Here is a 19,774-nt window from a genome sequence, read left to right as displayed (position 1 = left end):
CCCAGCCACCCCCACTATGCCCACTATGCCACGTCCCTCAGTGCTGCATCTCTGCATTCCTCAAACACCTCCAGGGATGGCGACCCCACCACCTCCCTGGGCAACGCGTGCCAATGCTTTATTTACTCTTTACTTCAAGCTCTAGGGCAGCGAGCAGTGCTAAAGCAAGACAGATTTCCTAGTCAGAGAGATCAAAATTGGTCTGATAGTTATTCCATGGCACACAAACGTGGAACAGCAGAGTTGTAAGGAAGGGAAGAGGGCCAGATATGCTCTTGTTTAAAATTCACCTGGTATGAGAAACGTGCTCACCTGTGGTTATGTGCATTCTAATTTCCCCTGAGGAGTTCTGACAGAGTCTGGCTAACAGATGTTGAACTCTCCTGTCAGTCCTGCATGGAAGGCAATTGTGATACATGTAGGTAATGTTCATCGCTGTGGTTCTAACGCCAGAAGGGAAGGAGAACAAAAGAGCTTACCAAGGTGGTGCAGAAAGCCAGTGCAAGAAAGCAGGAGGACAGTTTTCCTGCTCTCTCTCACTCTTTAATCAAAGCACTGCATTCAATTAGACAATTCTTTGACTGTCACTGTCCAACCAAGCTGTGCTCAGAACCCAAAGAAATCACCCTTAACAAATTAAGTACTAATTGATTAATAATATTAGTGTCATTCTCTCAGTCTGGCTGTCCTGGTGAACAAAGCTGCAGTCTCATTACACCATGGGATCTCCTTCTGGATGGGAATTGCTCAGTGATAACAGCCATTGTAAAACGTCTTGGCCATGAAGTTAATTATTAACTCGCCAGCTCATAAAAACATCACATTGTGAGAGCACAACACACTTAAAAACAACTGTCACTCGATCATGCATACAACGGGAATAAAGGAACACATAAAAGGAGACAGAAACTTGGGAAATCCTTCGGCTAAGGGAAGACAAACTGCACTGAGGTTTATCTCCATGGAGAAATCCACGGACAAGCTAAGCAGTGAGAACGAATGGACAGCTTCTGGAGTACCGCAGGCTGAGAAGGTTAGTCCTGCTCCCACTGCAGGGGCTGCAGGAATGAGCGGAGCAGGACCCCACGCAGAAATTGCTCCTGATGTGGAGAGATTGGCATTCACTGAGGGACATTCCAAAGAACTGGAGAGCTCTCCAGGCACGGAGCTGGACAGTCCTGATGCCTTGAAAGCAGCGTTTTCAGAAGGAGACGGTCTGAATGCAGCATCTCTCGCTATGGTAACAAACCCAAGCTCTCCTGAGGTACGCAGTTCTGAAAGGAATGACCAGACTTCACCCACATCATCTCTTGCAGACATGGACTGCCTGGTCTGCTTCAACAAGTACAACATTTACCGGGTCCCAAAGCTCCTGGGCTGTCAGCATGCTTTCTGTGCGGTCTGCCTCAAGCTTATCCTCAGGAAAGAAGAGAACACCTGGGTAATCAGCTGCCCCCTGTGCAGAAAAAACACATTTGTGTCAGGAGGACTTATCCGCACGCTCCCAAATAAAGAGGAGATCATGGACCTCTTGGAACACCCCGACTCATGTCCCGAGGTACACGTCTCTGGCATAGGGCTGGATAGCAGCAGCTGGGCTCAGAGCAGCCAGGACGTTTTAAACAGAGACCAAACGATTCCAGCAGACAACAGACTGGCTGTGCAGAGACTTGTGCTGCTCTTGCTGCTTTTGGTGATTCTTACCATCCTCATCCTCCCGTTCATATACTCTGGGATGATAAAATGGGTCATTTGTATCATGCTGACTTTGGGGTTGGTCATGTCTATGGTGCTTTGCTGCACTCCTAAATTTTATTGGAGCTGTAATGGAAGCTCACTCAGGTCCTGCCACAAGGAGACCCACATTGCTGCTATTGCCTGAAACAAGGTGAGATGCCTGGAGATAATGACTGGTTCCCCTTGCACACCTCAATGTCAGAAGCCAGTTACTGGACTTTGAAAGCAAACACATCATAAATTCAAAGCTTCTGACATACCCCTAAGGCTGAATGGCTATGCACAGTGCTGTTTCAATTTTATTACTGAAAACATAGAAAAACATTTGTATGCTGACATTCGTAAGAGTAAATTGTAAGCCTGCCCCACAGCTTTTATCCCAGATTAATAATTATTTTGTTTTGCTTTGGTCATTTTGTTCTTGTTGGTGTCATCTCTGGATTACTGCTGCAGAACATTATCTGAAACGTCTGACACTGAAAATCTGTCCCCACTGCTGTGTTTTCCTGCTCTCTTAACATACCCACACCTCTTCTTGTGATAATGTGGGGAATTAGCCTGATAATCTGGGACTGGACAACTAGCCTCAATGGAAGAGGGCAATTTTAACCCAGTTTATCACCTTAATCTGTATCATGGACCAAAAGGTTGTTGTCAGGGGTGGGAAGGTGGGGCTGGGAGAAGGCAGCATTGGTTGTTGCCATCTTAAGTTGCATGCAAAACTAGAGTAAGAGGCAAAATCAACACTTTTAATCTTGAGTCCACAACTTACAAAGGGCAAAGCTCTGAAAAGCTCATGATATTCCAAGCTCCCTGTGCTATTTAGCACAGAAATGGTTCCTCTCAGCTGCACTCCTCTATCCGGCTTTCTGTACCACCTCTCCTCTTGCTCTCTTTGCATTAAGTGTGACACTGCCATCGGAGGTGCCCACAATTCTCCTTGTAGAGATAAAAATAAATCTATCAGATGTCATGCTATGCCAAACCTGATTTTTTTTAATATATATGGAATGTGTCCATTAAAGTTTAATAATGCTAATTGCTCACTGACTTCTGTGTTTCAGTTCTGTGTGCCAATTAACATCAAAACATTTGACAGCTCCCTCACTGACAGGAACTACAGCTGAGAAAGCATTCTGTGAGTAAAGCAGAAAAGTAATGCGTTGGGCTTTTTATCTTTGATTTAAAAAACAAACCTGTCAAGCCCTTTCCACCAACAGCAGTGGATGACTGGTACTATAAATGTTTGTAACAAATACTAACGTGAGCCTCAATGCGATGTGCATGAATACAAAAGAATAAGCTAGAAGGGTTAAAGGAAAAGCTGGCACCAGTTGCGCAGAACACTGATCTCATTCAAATGGCAAGATAGCAAGCATAGAACATGCTGTCCTGAAGATAAGATGACAGAGATGACATGGACTACAGCCATAACATACCCCAATTAAAAACTGAAGGGCAGTTTGGCCCAAGAGAAGACACTTGGGAAGAGACCAAGTGAGACTGGTGCCAAATAACACCCACTCTAGAAGGGTGTACAGGTCACACCCAGTATCAGTTTGGTATCTCCAGTCAAGAGATAATGATCCTGCACTGATGCTCATAGCATACACACACACAAAAGCATTAGAAAGGAATGTTTTCCCTCAAAATGGTCATCCTACAGTTCTACACGAGCACATTACAAACTTGTTCTCAGCAGTTCAACTGGAACAACGCTTGAGCCTTTACAGCCACTAACAGTCATCTAATTCAGAGTTCACGGATGTTGGCGGAAGTCATTACATCCTATGAGCTGAATTCTTTTACAGCAGCTATTAATTCCCATCTGACAAGATAAGCCTCCACGACAATGCAAACCTTTGAAGGGGCATATAGGTTTATGGTGAAAAGCTGTAAAAAAAATGTGTTTGTATTCAAAAACATAAAAGGATTTGTTTGCATGCAGTTCTCCTTCATACCAATCTGAGTGGCAATCAAGTTTCAGTTCCAAATTACCCTGCCTTGCTTACAGTAGCTAGGTGGGTCCTGATTTCACATAGTGATTAAATTACATATTGTAGCACAGAAGTAGTTCATGGTGAGAAATGGGCCAAGGTGGTGGCTGACATACTGCACAAATATCCCAGAACTGTGTTTTATAAGGACGGAACGCCATTGAGACATTAAGAGCGTGATGAGACCCAACAGTAATATTCAAGTATCGTGGACAGTGTAGACAGAACCCTGGACCAGGTGTTCCAAACTGCTGTTAGCTGCAGGAGAACTTTCAATCCTCACAGTGCCGTCAAGTCTACAAGAAACAAATCTGCAGATTTGGGTCTGAGAGCACAGGTTTGTGTCCAGATGGCTTTCTGCTGGTTGTGAACCACATGCAGCTTGTCCACTGTGCAGTTGCCTGGGTCTGTTTTTGCACCCCAGCTGGGATCATGGAGCCTTCTGAACCTCTCGTCACACTTAAGTGCATGATGATGCCCAAAAACCAGAGGGGTGATATGAGTTCTTGTGAGAGCAAACCTGAAGGTGTAGTGTTAGCAGCAAGCAAGCAGGACAAGGATATTCGGCCAAATCAAACCTGGCTTTTCAACAGAACAGGCGTCTCCATATGTTGTTTTAGAAGACTCAAGCAGCAGATTTTTATGTATACATCAGTTACAAAGCAGCCCAAACTAGGTTCACTTTCACAAAACGTTATCATCCAGCAAAGCTGCTTCCTTCCTCCTGAAAAAGCAGATTCTACCAAGGATCCCCAAGCACTGTGCTTGCCCCAGTCCACCACTGGAGCAAGAATATTGACCAAAACCCATAAAACCAACGCAACAGCCTTATGCTCAGGGAGCTGAATTAACGCCACAGTCTTGGCACAACCCTAGGATTTCTACAAGGCTAATTAACCAGCGCTGAGCAGAGCCTGCCAAGCTGATTGCACCCATAAGTCTGGGTTATGGATGCCAGTGTTTGCTGATGGATCATTCTGCAGTTTGTTTAGGTAACAGCAAGAGCTGTGTCTCCGGGCCGAGGAGATAAGGAAGTTCTGCTGAGTGTTTGTGCCAGGGAAATAGGAGGTCCTGCTTGGAACTGGTTGCTGCATATGTAACGTACAGCTGCGAAACTCCTGCATACGTAACACGAGTAATGTGTATGAGCTGAAGATCCATTGTGGAAGCTGTGCGTTATAGGAGGATGACCCCCATGCATCCAGCGCTGCTATTAAAGAATGCCTGCTTTCTAACACTCCAACTTGAGTCTTAGAGACTTTCCTCATCGACTGATTTAAAGTATCAAGCAGCAGCTGGCCTTGCTGCTTCCTCCCCAGCCCCAGAAGGCCGGCCGACAGCGCAGGTAAGCCATCACCTCAGGCGGGCGCCCGCCATCACCTCAGGTGAGACGCCGCCTCAGCGCAGCGCGCTTCCTTCCCGCCCTTCGTAAGCTACGCTCCCTGCTACGCTATCGGCGTAAGGAGAGCAGAGGGCCGCCCGGCGCTGTCCATACGGAAACTGCGTAAGGGTGGCGGGCAGAGACAGGACGGGCAGAAGGGCGGAAGGGGCGGGAGGCGGCGGCGGAAGGGAACGCGGCGTTCCGGGCCGGCAACAGGTCGGAGCCGGGCGGCGAGAGGGGCCGGGGTCGGGCTGAGGGATGGGGCGGGTGGACACCTCGCTTCAGGCTGTTCCCTGAGGGGAGTGTGGCAGTGGCTGTGCGCGAGGGCTGCGCTGTCTCCTCAGGGATCGCTGCTGTCCCCTCAGCGCGTTCTCCCGCTGCTCGTGTGCCTCTCCACAGCTCCGCGTCCTTTTAGGATTCCTCCTTTCCCAGTAGAATTGTAAGAACCACATCTCAAGAAAACAAAAGTGTTTGTGTGAGAAACAAGCGCTGCAAATAATAATAAAAAAACAATAATAACTTTCAAGTGACATTTCAGATTACAGCAGTGCTATAGGTTGCTGAATCACGTGGTAGAGTCCTGTATTCAGTGCCACCAGCTATTCAACCCCAGCCCATTTTCCCTTTTTCCCCCATTTTCCTTAGATATTTATGAAGAAATCAATATCTGTGTACTGCTCAGAACTCCCCTTGACTGAAGAGGTGGCAGAGAAGGGCTAAGTGAAGCTGTCCTCCTAAACACTCAGTATCAGAAATCACTGTTTATTTCCAATGCTGCTTCCCATAATAAGTTAATACATCTCTGTTCAGAGGTAAGTGGGCATTCTTCATGAAGTTATTGTGATTGTGTTCCATAACTTCTACGCAGTTGGGTTGAGTCAGGCTCTGGATGCTTTAGGAAGATCAGAGCTCAGTGAGTAGTGTGAAATGGATTTTGGTCACCCACGTGAGGGCTTTGGAGCTGCTGAGGTAATAAAAAGTCTTGGGATTTTGGCAAGGGGTGAAATCCTGGAAAGCATGGAGACATCTCACTGTGCCTTCAAAGCCACAGTCCCAGGCATAGTGCTGTGTGCTGAGGGGAGGTACAGTGCCACCTGGACCAGCACTGATCCCTGGGGGAGCATCACCTGGCCCTCCCCTTCTCTGACTGGAACAGAAATAACGTTGTTTATTTATTCCCGAGGACTCTGTGCTCCCGTGTTGCTGGAATGTGATGTTTCCATGGAAACGTGCTGAGGTGCCTTAGACCTGTGTGTTCAGGCCATAGGCAGCATCAGGAGATGCACACTGTGGGGAGGTTGAGCTCTCCTGAGGACAGGCATGTGAGTTACAGCAGTCCCCATCCTTTCAGTGATGAATGTGCATTGGTTTAGACACCAGCAGTTACACAGTGTAAGCCTTGAGAAATATGAATAGCCTCAAATACATTTCTGGGTGGGACAGCAAGACAGACAGCTTACCTGGAACATCATGACAGATAGAGATAATATAATCTCTACAAAGAGCTGCTCCTCTGCTGCACTTCCTTCTTCTGGAATTCTAAACTACCCTGTAAGTGGTGTCTGAATCTTCTGAGATTGAATGCTTGGTTAATGCTGTTGCAGCAGGTTGTCTCCGGTTCCTATGACCAGGGTTCAGAGGAAAGTATCCAAATAGCAAGCACAAAATGGTTTGCCATTTGTGCTGTGCCCTTTGGAAACGGATTGAGTCTTGATGCAGTCAGTGGAACTTTCAGGTGATGTAAGTGAGCTCTGGACTTACTGACGTTTGGTTGTGAAATGTGTTGCTGTCACCTCTGGCCGATTTCTGTCCTCTCTGCTAGCTGCTTGGATTATCAGCCAAAATTCCTTGTATACTCAGTGAGGCTCCCAGGAGCCCTTTGGAGCAGTTCATTTGGAAGCACGTGATCACAAGTTGCCTACATGTTGGCTCTCTGAAAATAATATTTTGGCCCAGCCTAAGTTCCATGTGGCATGGGCATGCTAAGTTTAGGGAAATGCAATGGTAGGTTGTATAGATAAGATTATACTATAAACAAAGCATAGAAATGGCCTTGGGAAATAAGTGGTTCCATTAACAGTCCTAATCAGAGGCTGTAGCTGGACTCAACTTTCTTAACACTGTCAGCAAAATGAACAGAGGAGCAATTTGGGCTGGGGATGAAACAAGCAAATTATTTTCCAGGCAGCCATACTGGTCCCTGTGCCAGGTGCAGAGCTTCTTTTCTTCCATCTCTTTTTGCAGTAAATATGTGAATAATATGCCTGAATGGAGCCCAGTCTCTTTGCATCTAGAAGTAGATGACTTCTTTTGAGTATTGTTGATTTTGTGCAAAAGAACTAAGAACTGGTGAACAGAAAGCCTCCTGTTGTCTCTGGTCACAGCATCATGTTGCAATGAGATACACAAGTGAGGCTTTGACAAACCTTCCTTGCTATAGACCAGCAAGCATGGCAGTAAAAAAGCAAAGGCAATTTGTCTCCTCGATTTCTGATTTCCACTTGTTCTGTTATTTTTTCCCTTCTGCTTTTTCTTCTTTGAACTTGCAGGTGAAAATGGCTACAGAAGAGAGGTGGAAAAGTTCGGCTTCAAAACAGCATAGTGGGGCTGAACAAGCAGGAGAAAAGGAATCGTGTGTGCTGCTGAGCCAGCAGCTGGGTGAACCAGAAAGATTCACTTATGCAGCGCTCTGCGGGGTATCCCTGGCATGGCTGTTCCCTGAAAAAGAGCAAAGGTACTAAATGTGGGCACAGGGAGTGAGCACAGGAGGTGGCTTTTTGAGCAGCTCACACTAAACTGGTGTCAAATGGGATGGATTGGGTTTAAAAAATAAAAAAAAAAAGACTTAAGCATATGTTGGCACATCCCAAGGAAGCAGGGACAACTCAAGGCTTGCAAAAATACTCTGTTACCGGGCCTCACCTGCCTCTGTTGCCTTACAGCTCCTTCAGAACAGAGTTCATCGAGGGCTTGGTGAAATGGCTGGACCTGCCTGATGCTGTCTTGCCTGCCATGACAGCATTTGCTAGTGGCTTAGGAGGTGAGGGCACAGAAACTTTTGCCCAGCTTTTGCTGAAGGATCCCACCGTGAAAGACAGTCCTGCTGTCATTACCCAGGTAAGTTCATATGTTCCCCTTGTGTCTGTTTGGTTTTGCAAAAAAAAGATCTGTCACACTTGCTTGTTTGTCCATTTCTCTTTGTACAGTTAGGGAAGTAAATCAGAATCCTGATATGCATTTCCTTCTGTGCAGCTCTGTGGGTGCCTAGCAATCTATCCATTAACAGCACATGGAAGTGATGAGCATGAGATGCAGTTACTGCTGAATTAACATTTTCTGTCTTTGATGCCTTTGCCTTAGAGAGAACTGTCAGAGCTTTTACTTTGACTGTATTGCTGCAATCTTTTATTCACATGGGCATTCTGCAGATTTTGGTGAAACACTGAACATGAGAGGCCCTATTTTTCATTTAAGAGCCCCTTTCCTCTTACTGTGAGCAAGGGGGATTTTGGAGGAGCAGGAAAATGTGTATACACAAGGAGGTGTGTAGCAGACCAGCACTTTTACATGGTTTGATGTTCCTTCTCCTGTAATACAAAACACCTCTATGTATATGACAAGGCTGCATAAGTAAAGAGATGATGGGATTGTTCCTTCTTGATCATGATGAATCCCCTTTATCTCTGCCTTCTTTTGTGTTTCCTAACTGGTCCATAAAAGGCCTCAGAAGATTTGCTTCAAACATCAGTATGTTATAATGCTCAGAATATTATAGCAATCTCAGTACGGTGGCAGAGATTAATGAGCTTAATCAGCTTAATTAGTGAGTTTGGACAGATCTGAAATAAGAGCAGCTGTTTTGATTATTTTTTTATAAAATTATTTTGTTTGCTGAAAATCAGTAAGTGTACGTTCAGTTCTTTCTGTGTTGACATGACCTAGCATTTCCCAGGCTCGTTTCCCTAGCTCTGTCTCCTCCAGGATGAATTCCCTAGAATTAGGCTGCTGCATTTATTGAAAGTGTAATTTTGGCAAAATGTAAGTTGTGCTGGCTCCAAGTTTATGCTGTGTTAGGTCTCCGTGTGCTTTTACAAAACAATCTCTGGTTCCTCAGAGATCACAATCTCTGGGATTGTGCAATATTTTGTTACGAGAAGGGAGGCACTTGCCATAGTTCCTTGTGGAGCACAGAAGCCTTTGATAACGATTCTTTGATTAGTTGAAAGCAAAGATCAGTAATAGCTATCAGCCTAATGCCTCAACAGTTGGACCTCATGCAGTCATGTGAGGTGATTGGTGTTGTCAAATGAAACACATAATTAAAGGTTGCTGCAGGGCAAGGCATGAGAGGCTTGCAGGGTGTCAGTGGGAAAGCATACTGGCATATGGGAAACTTCAAGGTACCAAGCTGAGATAAGCTTTTTCCTTATTGCCTGAAAATGAGCCACAGGATCAAACTTTGTTAGTTCTTCATCTGTTGCTTTATGGCACTACTGTTTCTTTGCATTCTGCTGCTGATGACTTCACATTTACTATTTATTTAACTGGTTATTACAGGAACACAATGCTCAGTGTGTTCAGTGGCAGGGTCCTGGTGGCACTAATGCTTGTATTTTTGAATGCCCTCTGCCAAGGGATGATGCACAGGGTCAGGAGAGTGGAGGTGAGCTCACCACTGATTCAGTGAAAATTTAAGGATTATGGATTTACGCCTTCATTTGCATTTATTGCGGGTGATGAATCTATGCAAATGCTGTCTTCCTAGACAGTAGTCATAACAAACAGCTGTGGGTGTGGTATGAGAAAGCGGTGATTCTTGTTTGGATAGGAATAAATGTACTATTTGCATTTAGTGACAGTGAAAGGAGGGGAAGAAGTTGACTTTGCCCACTTTTGTTTCCTGATAGTGGGTAAGAAAATAAAATTTTTATGAACCTTTTTTCTTTTTCTTTCTTTGAGCAGGCTTAGAATGCCCATTTTCCTGTGTTGTTCATGATTGTTATTTCTCCCCCCACATACAGTAGCACTGCAATGTGGATTTGAAACTCTTTGTTGAGGAAATAGATTTTGGACTTGTAGCAATTAATAAAATACTGGCAAAGGCTTGTAATAAAAATTGCTTTCCTTTCTTTTGTAAGGTCTCACTCAATTGTGCCCGGTGGTCCTGAGCACAATTAAAATTAAAAACACCTCCACTTCAAAATGACCAAACCACAATAGCTACTGCATAGAGAGAAAACAAACGAGTTGTGTACTAATCTAATCAATGCTGATTGGACTCCAGGTGACTGCATGGTAGTACGTGCAGAGCCTAAAGCAATGATAAATACTTGAGTATGCTAATGATTACAAACGCAATCAAACAGTTGTTCCAGTTTGTCACCTGATTACCCGTATCCATCTCTCACCTTTTGAACTACACGTATCTAAATGCTTAGGCCAGATTTTTGAAAGAGGTTATTTGATGTTGGGTGCCACTGAACCTACTGGATAATAAATTGTATAGGAACTGGGCCATGACCTATGGCTCCTTCACAAAACCCAGGGAGCATTTATTGCCTCTGAACTGGCTCTGTGCAGCATAGCAACCCTGATCAGGAGACTGCCTACATGAGTAAATGACAGCAGCAAGGTCAAAAGCTTCACCTAATTCCACACTTCAGATTCCACGTTTGATTGGCTTTCTGCTTGGGACCCACAGCCCTGGGCTTTCTGCTGGGCTTTGTCACCTCTGTGCCAGCCCCTCCTGGCACCCCTGAAGCCAGATGGGGTGCATGGCAGCAGTTGTAGCACCTGGGGACGGGGAAACCCAAGTTCCATTCCTCCCTCTGCCTGGGAGATTTATGATTCCATTTCCCACACCCTACCAACCTGCCTGGGGAACTGTCTGCAGTGTGCACAGAATGCTAACTGTGCCTGGAGCTAAAGAGAAGCCTTCTTTTTTTTCCCCCCAACATTGTGGTGGCTTTTGGAATACAAGAGTCCTGATTCACAACTACAACAGTTACTCATGCACTAGAGATAGCAAACCAGTCCTCTCCTTTTCCTCTGCCACTTCGATGCAGGAGGAGTGCTGACTGTTGCACAGAGCCCAGATCAGCAGAACCTTCAGGAAACACTTATCCTGTTGGACCTTGCAGGGGAGGCAGGCAAAGGACAGGCACAGCCACACAGATATGTAGCAGCAGAGCACCTGAGTTGTCGTGCACCCGAGCAATACATCTGTAGAAAACTCATATGTAAACATTAGGCAGCAGCAGAACAAAGGTTTTGGAGTTATGCCTTGTGAAAAAGCATAGATTCTGCCACATACATTCAGCTACGCTGACCCTGTGGTTTCCCTAGTGCTATGTAAAAGCTTTTCTCCTGCATGAAATAGTAGATTCTCCTTAAGTTAAAATGATATATACACAGTACATGTACTGATATTTGACTCAGTACTACAGTCTGCCCCTCTTCTAGCACTGGGTTAAAGATGGCTTGTTCTCTATGCTTCTCGTGCATCAGATTAGAGACATTTTTACAACACAAATGTTGCTTAGGAGCTTACGGGTCTAATAAACATAAACTCTTTGGCAGCATCCTGTGTCTTTGAATGTATTTTTCATGTTCCCAAGGGGTCAAAGGATTCCCTATAAAATTCAGCTGTGCTTTATGCTTGGAGGAGAGGAACTAGCTAGGCTGAGCTAGTGCTTACTGTTGTAGTTACGTAAAGAGCTTAAAATTTATTGTTATTGTTATTCAGTGACAATAAAAGAAGAGAACATGGCAGTAAAAACACTGCCTCTTTCATCAGGATTTCTCATCTAAGGAGCACTGACCTCTTTCATGGATTTGTCCATGGAAGCCTTATATTGAATCGATCTATTTTTCCTATTTATTTTTCTGATGGAAAGCCAACATAGTCCCTCGATCTTTACAGATGGCCATAAATCTTGTGATTTCTATTTTTGAGTACTTAATCCATAAGAACTTCATGCTAGTTCAGCCCTACTGCCTAGAGCCATGAATTCCCACAATGGCAATGGAAATAGGGGCCACTGGTCCATCTAAGTATCATTCAAACCCATTTGAGCTGAAAATACAAGTAGGTGTGACTAGAAGAGCAGAAGGCATCAGTGCAGCTGGGAACTTATAGCCTGATTTCTCCAGACTTTGAAGTCCTATGTAATCACAGGGCGTTCAATTGCAACAGGATTGCTAATAACAAGAAGAACAACCCAACAATCGGCTGCTTCAGCACATACCAAGCAGGCACTACTCTCCTATCCTGTGCTAATCTGCTTCTGTCCAGCCATTCCTACCTGCATGTGCACAGCTGTGCACTGGAAGCATCTGGCTTTGCTGTGTTGATTTGCAACTTCCTGCCTTCCCACATGTAAGAACGGGCACACTGCAGCCATTAAAACGTGGTCTGATGGGATTTCATACTTCCATTTTAAGATCTCTAGGTGTACATCATCACTCTTAACTTCAATATTCTTTTTTTTCTTTTTAGGATCTTTTGTCCTTCTCTCTTAGAGATGGTAAGTTTAAGTTAGTGTTTGTTCTTTGTAAGGGTAACATCAGTGAGTTCATCTCTGATACTTTAAAATGCTCAAAAAGCTCAGGGTGCCTATCGATTTTATCCTAGTTTCCTTTCTAGCAAAAGCAGCACGCTCTTTCCCTATGTCCACTACAGAAAAGACAACTAATACTACCTGTTAAAAAATGCACAACTGATCACCTCTGTAGCTTCATGTATCATGTACTGGCATGCAATTGTATGTAATGATTGAAAAGTTCTGAAGTTAAATACCTAGACTGGAATGTTTTTCTCCTCCAGTGTTTCCAGGAGTGCAGGTGACCTCTTCTTCCTTCTGGAAAGCCATGGAGCTGTTATGAAAATTTCAACCCCAAAATCCTCCACAGATCACTCGTTGCCTAAAAGGAAAACAAATATATATTCAGGAAATAAATTCTGGTGTGAATAAATGTGATTCACATAACTGCTGGTTTACAATGTGTAGCACTGATTAGTCTGATAATTTTGATAAAACAGAACTGCCTACTGGACAAAATGTTCATTTTTACAAGAAGCCTGTTTTATATTGCAGCTTGGATTTTTTAAAAGCCCCGTGTTGTAGCATGTTCACACAGTAAAGAGCTCCCTGGCTGCTGATTGGCCTATTTCACTTGAGAACAAATACCACTTTTGTTCCTGTTTTATTTTTAATGGAAAAACAACTATTCAGTTATTGCAAAACTGCCTGTTTTGCTAAGCAGGAATTTAAAACAAATATATTTTCAAGCCTTGGTGACTTACTGCCAAGCTGTCTAAGTGAGAAGCTAAGTTGTGTATTGCTGGCAGGAAGCAGGAAGGCTACTATTAAGACTCCTGCTTGGACTTGCGTGTTGTGCCACATATCAGGGATGAAGAGAGGATAAGCATTAACCTTATTTCTCTACTATGCACAGATTTTAAAAGTGACCTCATTAAAGCTTATTGAAGCAGCTTGGTATCTTGGTAATGATGGTAATAAATAAATAAACCAGACAGATTGCCAGTGCCCATATTTGATCTACGTGCAGCATGTCTCAGAACTGTACTTGGTAGTTGTGTCTTGCTGGTATCTTTATGCAACTCTGTTGTGCTTTTCATCACAGTGCACCAAGAGCCCTTTATAAAAGCCTGCTATCAGCAAACAGCAGATGCTACTGAGAGAAATGCATTTAAAAAAAGACTTGGCACAAATCATTTTAAAATCTGTTACATCTGAATTGTTATGATTATTTTTCTAACACTTGTTTATATGCCTGAGAGTAGTCCTTTCTCCTGCTGCAGGTTGCGTGAGCTCGTCCACTTCTCTGCTCCTTGTCCTCTATCAAAGATGATGAAAACCTAAAGATTTGAGATCCTTTCCTGCCATATAGGCAGTTACCTGGTGTAGTGGCTCTGCTGACAGGATGAGGTTTGCAGTGGGGAGGGTTTTCCATTTAGAGCTCTCTTCTTTAGACAATAACATTTGTCTTCAAACACATGAAAGATGAAGAGGGCCTGAGGGAAGGAATATGCTTTTGTGCAACATGGTCCTCTAGCACAGCTGGGTGTCTCCACTTGCTATTTAATCTGGTGTGATGAAGACTGATGGATTTTCTGGTCTTTCCTGTTTAAGGGTACTACGATGCACGAGTAAGGGTGTTGATCTGCCACATCTGCTGGCTGCTGAGAATCCCCTTGGAGGAGCTGGAAGCACTGGAGGAATCTCTGCTTGAAAGCCTGAAGGAACAAACAGAGGAAGAGTCAGAGTAAGGATACTTGGGTTGGCTTAGGGATGAAGAAGCACTGCCGGTGGTTGAAAGTTTAGCATCAATTATTCTGCCTAAGTCCAGGCTCTGCTCATTCTCCCTGTGGCTCTTAACTTAATCATTTATGGCTTGATGAGAGTTGCAGGGCCATCAAAGCACTTCAGCTGCACTGAGAGCCAACAGTGCTCAGCATTTGTAAAATCAGAGCTGCAACCCAACCTTGCAAGCTGGTAAATGCACACACCGAACTCCTTCATCTCCTTGATCCAGTTTTGTCTCCTAGACTGTAGATTATATTTAAGTGCATCAGAAAGATCTGTATCTCTTGGTCTAGTACTCTTCAGATGGAAACAAATAGATCTACAGAGGGATTGTTCCCTCTGGAGAAACCATGAAGCTGAAAGGCAAACAAGCCGGATGCTTGCTGACCCACCAGTGTTTTGATTATTTCCCTTACTCTGCTTTACAGAAGGGGATGGGTCAATGTGAATATATCAAGGCTAAAGCCAGGCTATTTCTTACAGGCCAAACTTACACCTCTTCAATAATGCCTCCTGCAAAATGAAGTTCCTATAAAATTTCAGGATTAAATCCTCAGTTGTTGATTTTCTACAGATCCATCCACTGTGCCTACTTAAGAGTCAGCTGTCTAACTCCTATTGAAGGTAGACCTCTGAGGGCAACCTTTGCCCTCTGAGGGCAACCGGCATCTTTATATGTCTATGGACTGTTGATCACCTGACTTCTCTGTTATTAATGTAAGATGAAGCCTCTTAATTGCAAGTTCTTCTATTCAGAACTGCCAAACAGTTGGCATCTATACAAAACGCAGTCCTCTGCTTATGAGCCGTGTGAAGGTTTAGCACTGTGTGAGGCAGTAAACCTGTCCATAGGAGACTTTCAAGGAACTGTTTAATATTTTTATGCCAGTTCAGCAAAAAATGTTACGAGGTTAGCCTGAGTGCCAAAAACTATTTTAATCAATGTCTCTGACGCAGAACATGTTCAGACATTTCAGACCTGGGGTTCAGCAGGTGACAGGTACCTTTCAATTATGACTATTTAAATAAAGCTTAACTTTATAGTGCACTGTAAAAAGGGAAAGTCAAAATAATCTCAAAGATCATGTACTGCTAAAGAGAGCACCATTTGCAATGCAGGAGCAAGGCTTGGTACTAATGGGCACTGTTTTGCTGTGGCGTATAAAAATAAACTCAGTCTTGAGCCTCTAACATGGGACAGCACACATAGTAAGAGTGGGGCCTTGCTTACACAGGTGGTGCCTTGATACATAATTCTCTTCCCTCTGATCTGTGGCTCCTGAAGTGGGCTGTAGTGCAGCTCCAAGAGATGTCTGATAGAGGCAGGAGTGACTGCAGAATTGTGCTGCTGTAGCTAGCCTAGGGGCTGTCATGTGTACCTGGTGTGACAAAAGTCATTGATTTCACTCTTCTTCTTTCCTTAGAGGCCCAAGTTGCAGCTGTGGAAATGCCTGTTAGATGAAAGAGGAAAAAGAAAATTCACACAATAAGAGCAGTTCACAACTGCAGGGTCAATACATTCATTACTTTAGCACTAAAGCTAGCACAAAGCTGAGACTTGTGGGGAATTCATGACTCTGTTTTAGAGATAGGACTCAACTGGGAAATGGAGTGCAATGTAATCTCCCTGCTGCTTTGACCTCACAGATTTTTGGGGGCAGGGAACACAATCTTAGGATCTGCTTTGGATCCTTCCAGCTCTGCCCATCTTCTGCAAGAACAGGAACAACCAAGTGGATTTTTGGCAGCTTCTGCTTATGCATTATTTACTGATACTTGTAATGGGAAGTTTTGCTCTTGCCTTTGCTCCTGTGGACACGTCTTGTGGCCCAGTGTGTGCCAAATTAAATGTTCAGTGTGGTTATCTATAAAACAGTGCTCCAAACATTTAAATCCACATTACTTCTGCCAAACATGTTCTGACTTACAGGTGTAAACCTCTCTTTTGTACGCAGCTCTATGAGAAACTGGAAAATATGACATCAGTTGTTTGCTAACATGTATTCATGCTGCTTTTCATCGCTGGAAAATGATCTGTAACACTACCTATGACACTTCTCCAAATGTGATCTGTGGTTCAGCTGCAAATCCAAGATCACTGAGAAGAGGCAGTTAGTTGCCATAGTGGAAAAAAGCAGTCAGGTAATCAAGAGACAACTGTCATGTAGAAGCTATAAGGAAAGCAACCATCACCAGCAATTCTAGCAGCTACATACAGAGAGCAATGACCCAAACTCCAGTTTGACCATGGAGTCACAGAGGGTGAGGTTGGTTGCAGATAAGTTGCTAAAGATGTTGCCACGCAGGCTGCCATTCTCCACTGAGAGCTACATTTGCAACTGCAGTATGGGCAAGCAAGAGGTTATATGCAGTGTTGGTTTGTTTTTTTTTTTTTGGAGGATCACTGTGGAGATGAAATCCCTGCACCATGCAAGTCAGTGGGAGTTCTGCCATTGACTTCAGCGAAGCAGGGATTTCACCCACTGTGCTTCATTTTCCTCCTGCTGTGCTGTACAAAGCTGTGTATTGTTTGGGACTCATCTAAAATTGTCTTTATCAAAATTACAGAGCACTTAGAGGGTTCCAGGAAGGATTAGGCAATTATATGGATAATGAAAATCCACTATTAGGTTAGGATTAAGAGGGAAAATATCCAAGTTTGGAAGTAAGATAAATTCTCATGTTCCAAGGCCCAGATTAACCACTGACTAGGCAGGTTAGAAGGAAACTTACTCTGTAAACAACTTGCTTCAGTATCCTCTGTTTCTCTCATTTTCCTCTGAAATGGAAAGTTCTTCTTGTGAGAGAGAAACCAAAGACAGTAGAGATAAACCAAAATTGGTGCCTAAAAAGTGACATTTTTTCTTTTTAAATTTATATATCTGTTTTGGATAAGCTTGTTAAAGTGTAGCTTAAATGCACAGAGACAAATGAAATAATGTGTTTAATAACTATTATGTTATTATATTGTGAGGTATAATTAGAGAGCAGCTAAATATAACATCTGCTACTGGAAAATACTTTGATTCCATCTCACTGTTAGCTAGCACAAATTACCCCTATTCTCCACTTCTGCTTCCACTTAGTTTTCTTGTGGTTTTAACATAATTTCATTTTATTTCTTGTTCCTAAAAGGAGAAGGGTTTTTGTTTTGTTATGTTCTGTTTTTTAATGTCTTCTAATGTGCTTGTGGTGTAATTCAGGACCAAATTCTGATTTTTCTAATACTAACATAATTCAGTTTGTTTATGAGCAACAGAAGGAGAATCTGGCCTTTGGTTCAGGTCTGACACAGCAGCTCACAGGTCTGGTGTCCAGTGGCCACTGCTAGGATCATTCATCTTAATGAATACCATTCACCTTAACGAGTACCATCAGGTAGCATTTGGCATGGCTGGATGGGGTCACTAGGTCAAAATCAGTTCCTGAGTTGAATTGCACTTTCTCTGTAATCAGGTCATTAAAACAAGTCTGGTGTATAATATAAGGGAGTAAAAGTCACGGTGCATTTTAGGTAGTTTTCCTGATGCTCTGTTGCTGAAACCAAAACAGAAAGCAGCATAGAACTGCACCATTAGAAAAAAATCATCATTACATAGCTGACTACAGCAGTCATCATTTACATTTGCAGGGTTGTTTTCACTTAGGAATATCTGATCTGTGCTGAAGATGTACATAACGCTGGTGTAGCATTTACATGACACAGACATGATTTAACCTGCTGTCCTTACATCCAGCCCTGAGCTGATATGCTCATAGCCTCAGGGAACTGATCTGCAGGCTGTGCCCTAAAAACTGAGATGAGAATGACAGCTGTGGCAGTTATTTTCCTGCCTGATGATATCACAGATGCTGCTCAAAGTTCTACCTGCGCTCAGGGTTTACTTTTAATGAACATCAAGCAGTTCCCCTTGCACCATCACACAGCTGCAGACTGTTCTTGGGTGAGCTTTCAGAAAAAGCAGCCTTTAATGACAGAGGAACGGGGAACCAACCTTAATGATTCTATGGAAACTGCCTTGTGTCTGCTCTGCAGCTCACCCCAGTGATGTTTGATACGAGCTAACCCATCTCAGCACCTCTGCTGTTTGTCCCCAAGGTTAAGCCTCCATCTCCCCCATCTGCTACATAGAGTGCAACATGGATAGGGCTTGGTGTGGTGAATATTAGTGTGAGAATGGTTTGCTTCAGGGGGAGCACAGCTCCTGCTGGAAGTAGGCAGAGCACTGCAAGCTGTAGCGTGCAGTGATCAGAAAGGTTAACATCTTTATTATAGTAATTTGTGCTTGATCAGACCAAATGTCTATTCTGCATCCCTGAATACTTAGAAATTGAACTGTGTCAGAGAGGACCTAGAGGGTGCAGTATCAAACTCTCCTATCTGGTATCGGTAGATGGTTCTTTTTGTCAGTTCTTTCTCTTTCCCTGAAGGCTGAGGTCCTGAGCTAAGTGCCCGTCAGCTTTCACTGTTTGCCTTCTGTTTGGATTCCTGCCCGCAGCCTGACCCGACTTCAGAGCATCTCACAACAAATAACTAGTAATAATGGGCCAAATTAGCCTGGCAGTTGTTCTGCAGCCTAGAGGTGAGAGTCTCCAATGTAGTCTGCCAATACATCACATATGTAGGAGCCAGTTCTTTTCTATTAGACACACAGAATTAACTGCATAATGCAAAAATGGTTTTCATCTTCTAAAAACAGCAACAGATTTTCTGTAAGACACATAGGCAGTATATAGCTATTGAAATGTTTCTGACTTTGCTTCTTTTTTTTTTTTTTTAACAAGCTTCACCCCTCTTAGGAAGTGTTTTCAAAGTAAGTAACATCTGTTGGCTTTTCCAAGCAATTAAATTCTTTCAATTTAAATATGTGGCTCATGTCCATGCTCATAAATCTGAATGTGTTGTCACAGTCCACACCTGCATGGTACTTTTTACTGTTCCCAGTAGAGAAATTACACTGAGGAGGATATAAGCAGGTTGTGGTGCAGCATTGTTATCTGCCAGGCTTTTCCATCAGCTTTTATTTTTCTAATCCCCCTGCAGAACCGCAGAAGTCTCAAGAAAAAAGAAGGAAAGAAGAAGGAAGCTGAAGAGATACCTGCTGATTGGCTTGGCAACTGTTGGGGGTGGAACAGTGATCGGTGAGGCTGCCTTGGGCTGTCAGAAGCTTGCTCCTGAATTGCATGTACAGTGTGAGAGGGAGAAAGTGGGGTTCTGACTTGCACATTCAGCAGCAGAAGCCAGGCTGTGATTTTGAAGTGTTCACTGTTTTTGTTTTTTCCTTCTTTTTTTTGCCAGGCTAAAGGTAGTATGTCACCTCAGGTTCTGC

At 43.6% G+C, this 19,774-nt stretch overlaps 2 protein-coding genes across 5 annotated transcripts in view; both read left to right on the top strand.

The window, feature by feature from the left end:
* Nucleotides 1-838: 838 nt before the first annotated feature.
* Nucleotides 839-2,776, top strand: RNF186 (ring finger protein 186). The gene has a single exon (XM_004947482.5). It carries the CDS (start codon nucleotides 866-868, stop codon nucleotides 1,880-1,882), a length of 1,017 nt encoding a protein of 338 aa, XP_004947539.3. The 5' UTR covers nucleotides 839-865; the 3' UTR covers nucleotides 1,883-2,776.
* Nucleotides 839-19,774, top strand: part of TMCO4 (transmembrane and coiled-coil domains 4) — a 42,341-nt gene continuing 23,405 nt past the window's right edge. Inside the window, exons 1-7 of one of the 4 annotated variants that reach the window (XM_046903284.1) lie at nucleotides 839-5,079; nucleotides 5,761-5,927; nucleotides 7,665-7,849; nucleotides 8,058-8,232; nucleotides 12,614-12,641; nucleotides 14,271-14,403; nucleotides 19,489-19,586. In XM_046903284.1, coding sequence (XP_046759240.1) covers nucleotides 7,671-7,849; nucleotides 8,058-8,232; nucleotides 12,614-12,641; nucleotides 14,271-14,403; nucleotides 19,489-19,586 — 613 coding nt within the window. In that variant the 5' untranslated portion in view covers nucleotides 839-5,079; nucleotides 5,761-5,927; nucleotides 7,665-7,670. Of the gene's footprint in view, nucleotides 5,080-5,285; nucleotides 5,332-5,760; nucleotides 5,928-6,536; nucleotides 6,667-7,664; nucleotides 7,850-8,057; nucleotides 8,233-12,613; nucleotides 12,642-14,270; nucleotides 14,404-19,488; nucleotides 19,587-19,774 lie in introns of those variants that run through there. The other 3 variants (XM_046903283.1, XM_046903282.1, XM_015297031.3) reach the window with 3 other exon arrangements.

This window comes from Gallus gallus, chromosome 21 (assembly GCF_016699485.2).
Source record: "Gallus gallus isolate bGalGal1 chromosome 21, bGalGal1.mat.broiler.GRCg7b, whole genome shotgun sequence".
NCBI classification, from domain to species: Eukaryota; Metazoa; Chordata; class Aves; order Galliformes; family Phasianidae; genus Gallus; species Gallus gallus.
This window is presented reverse-complemented; position numbering and strand designations above follow the sequence as displayed.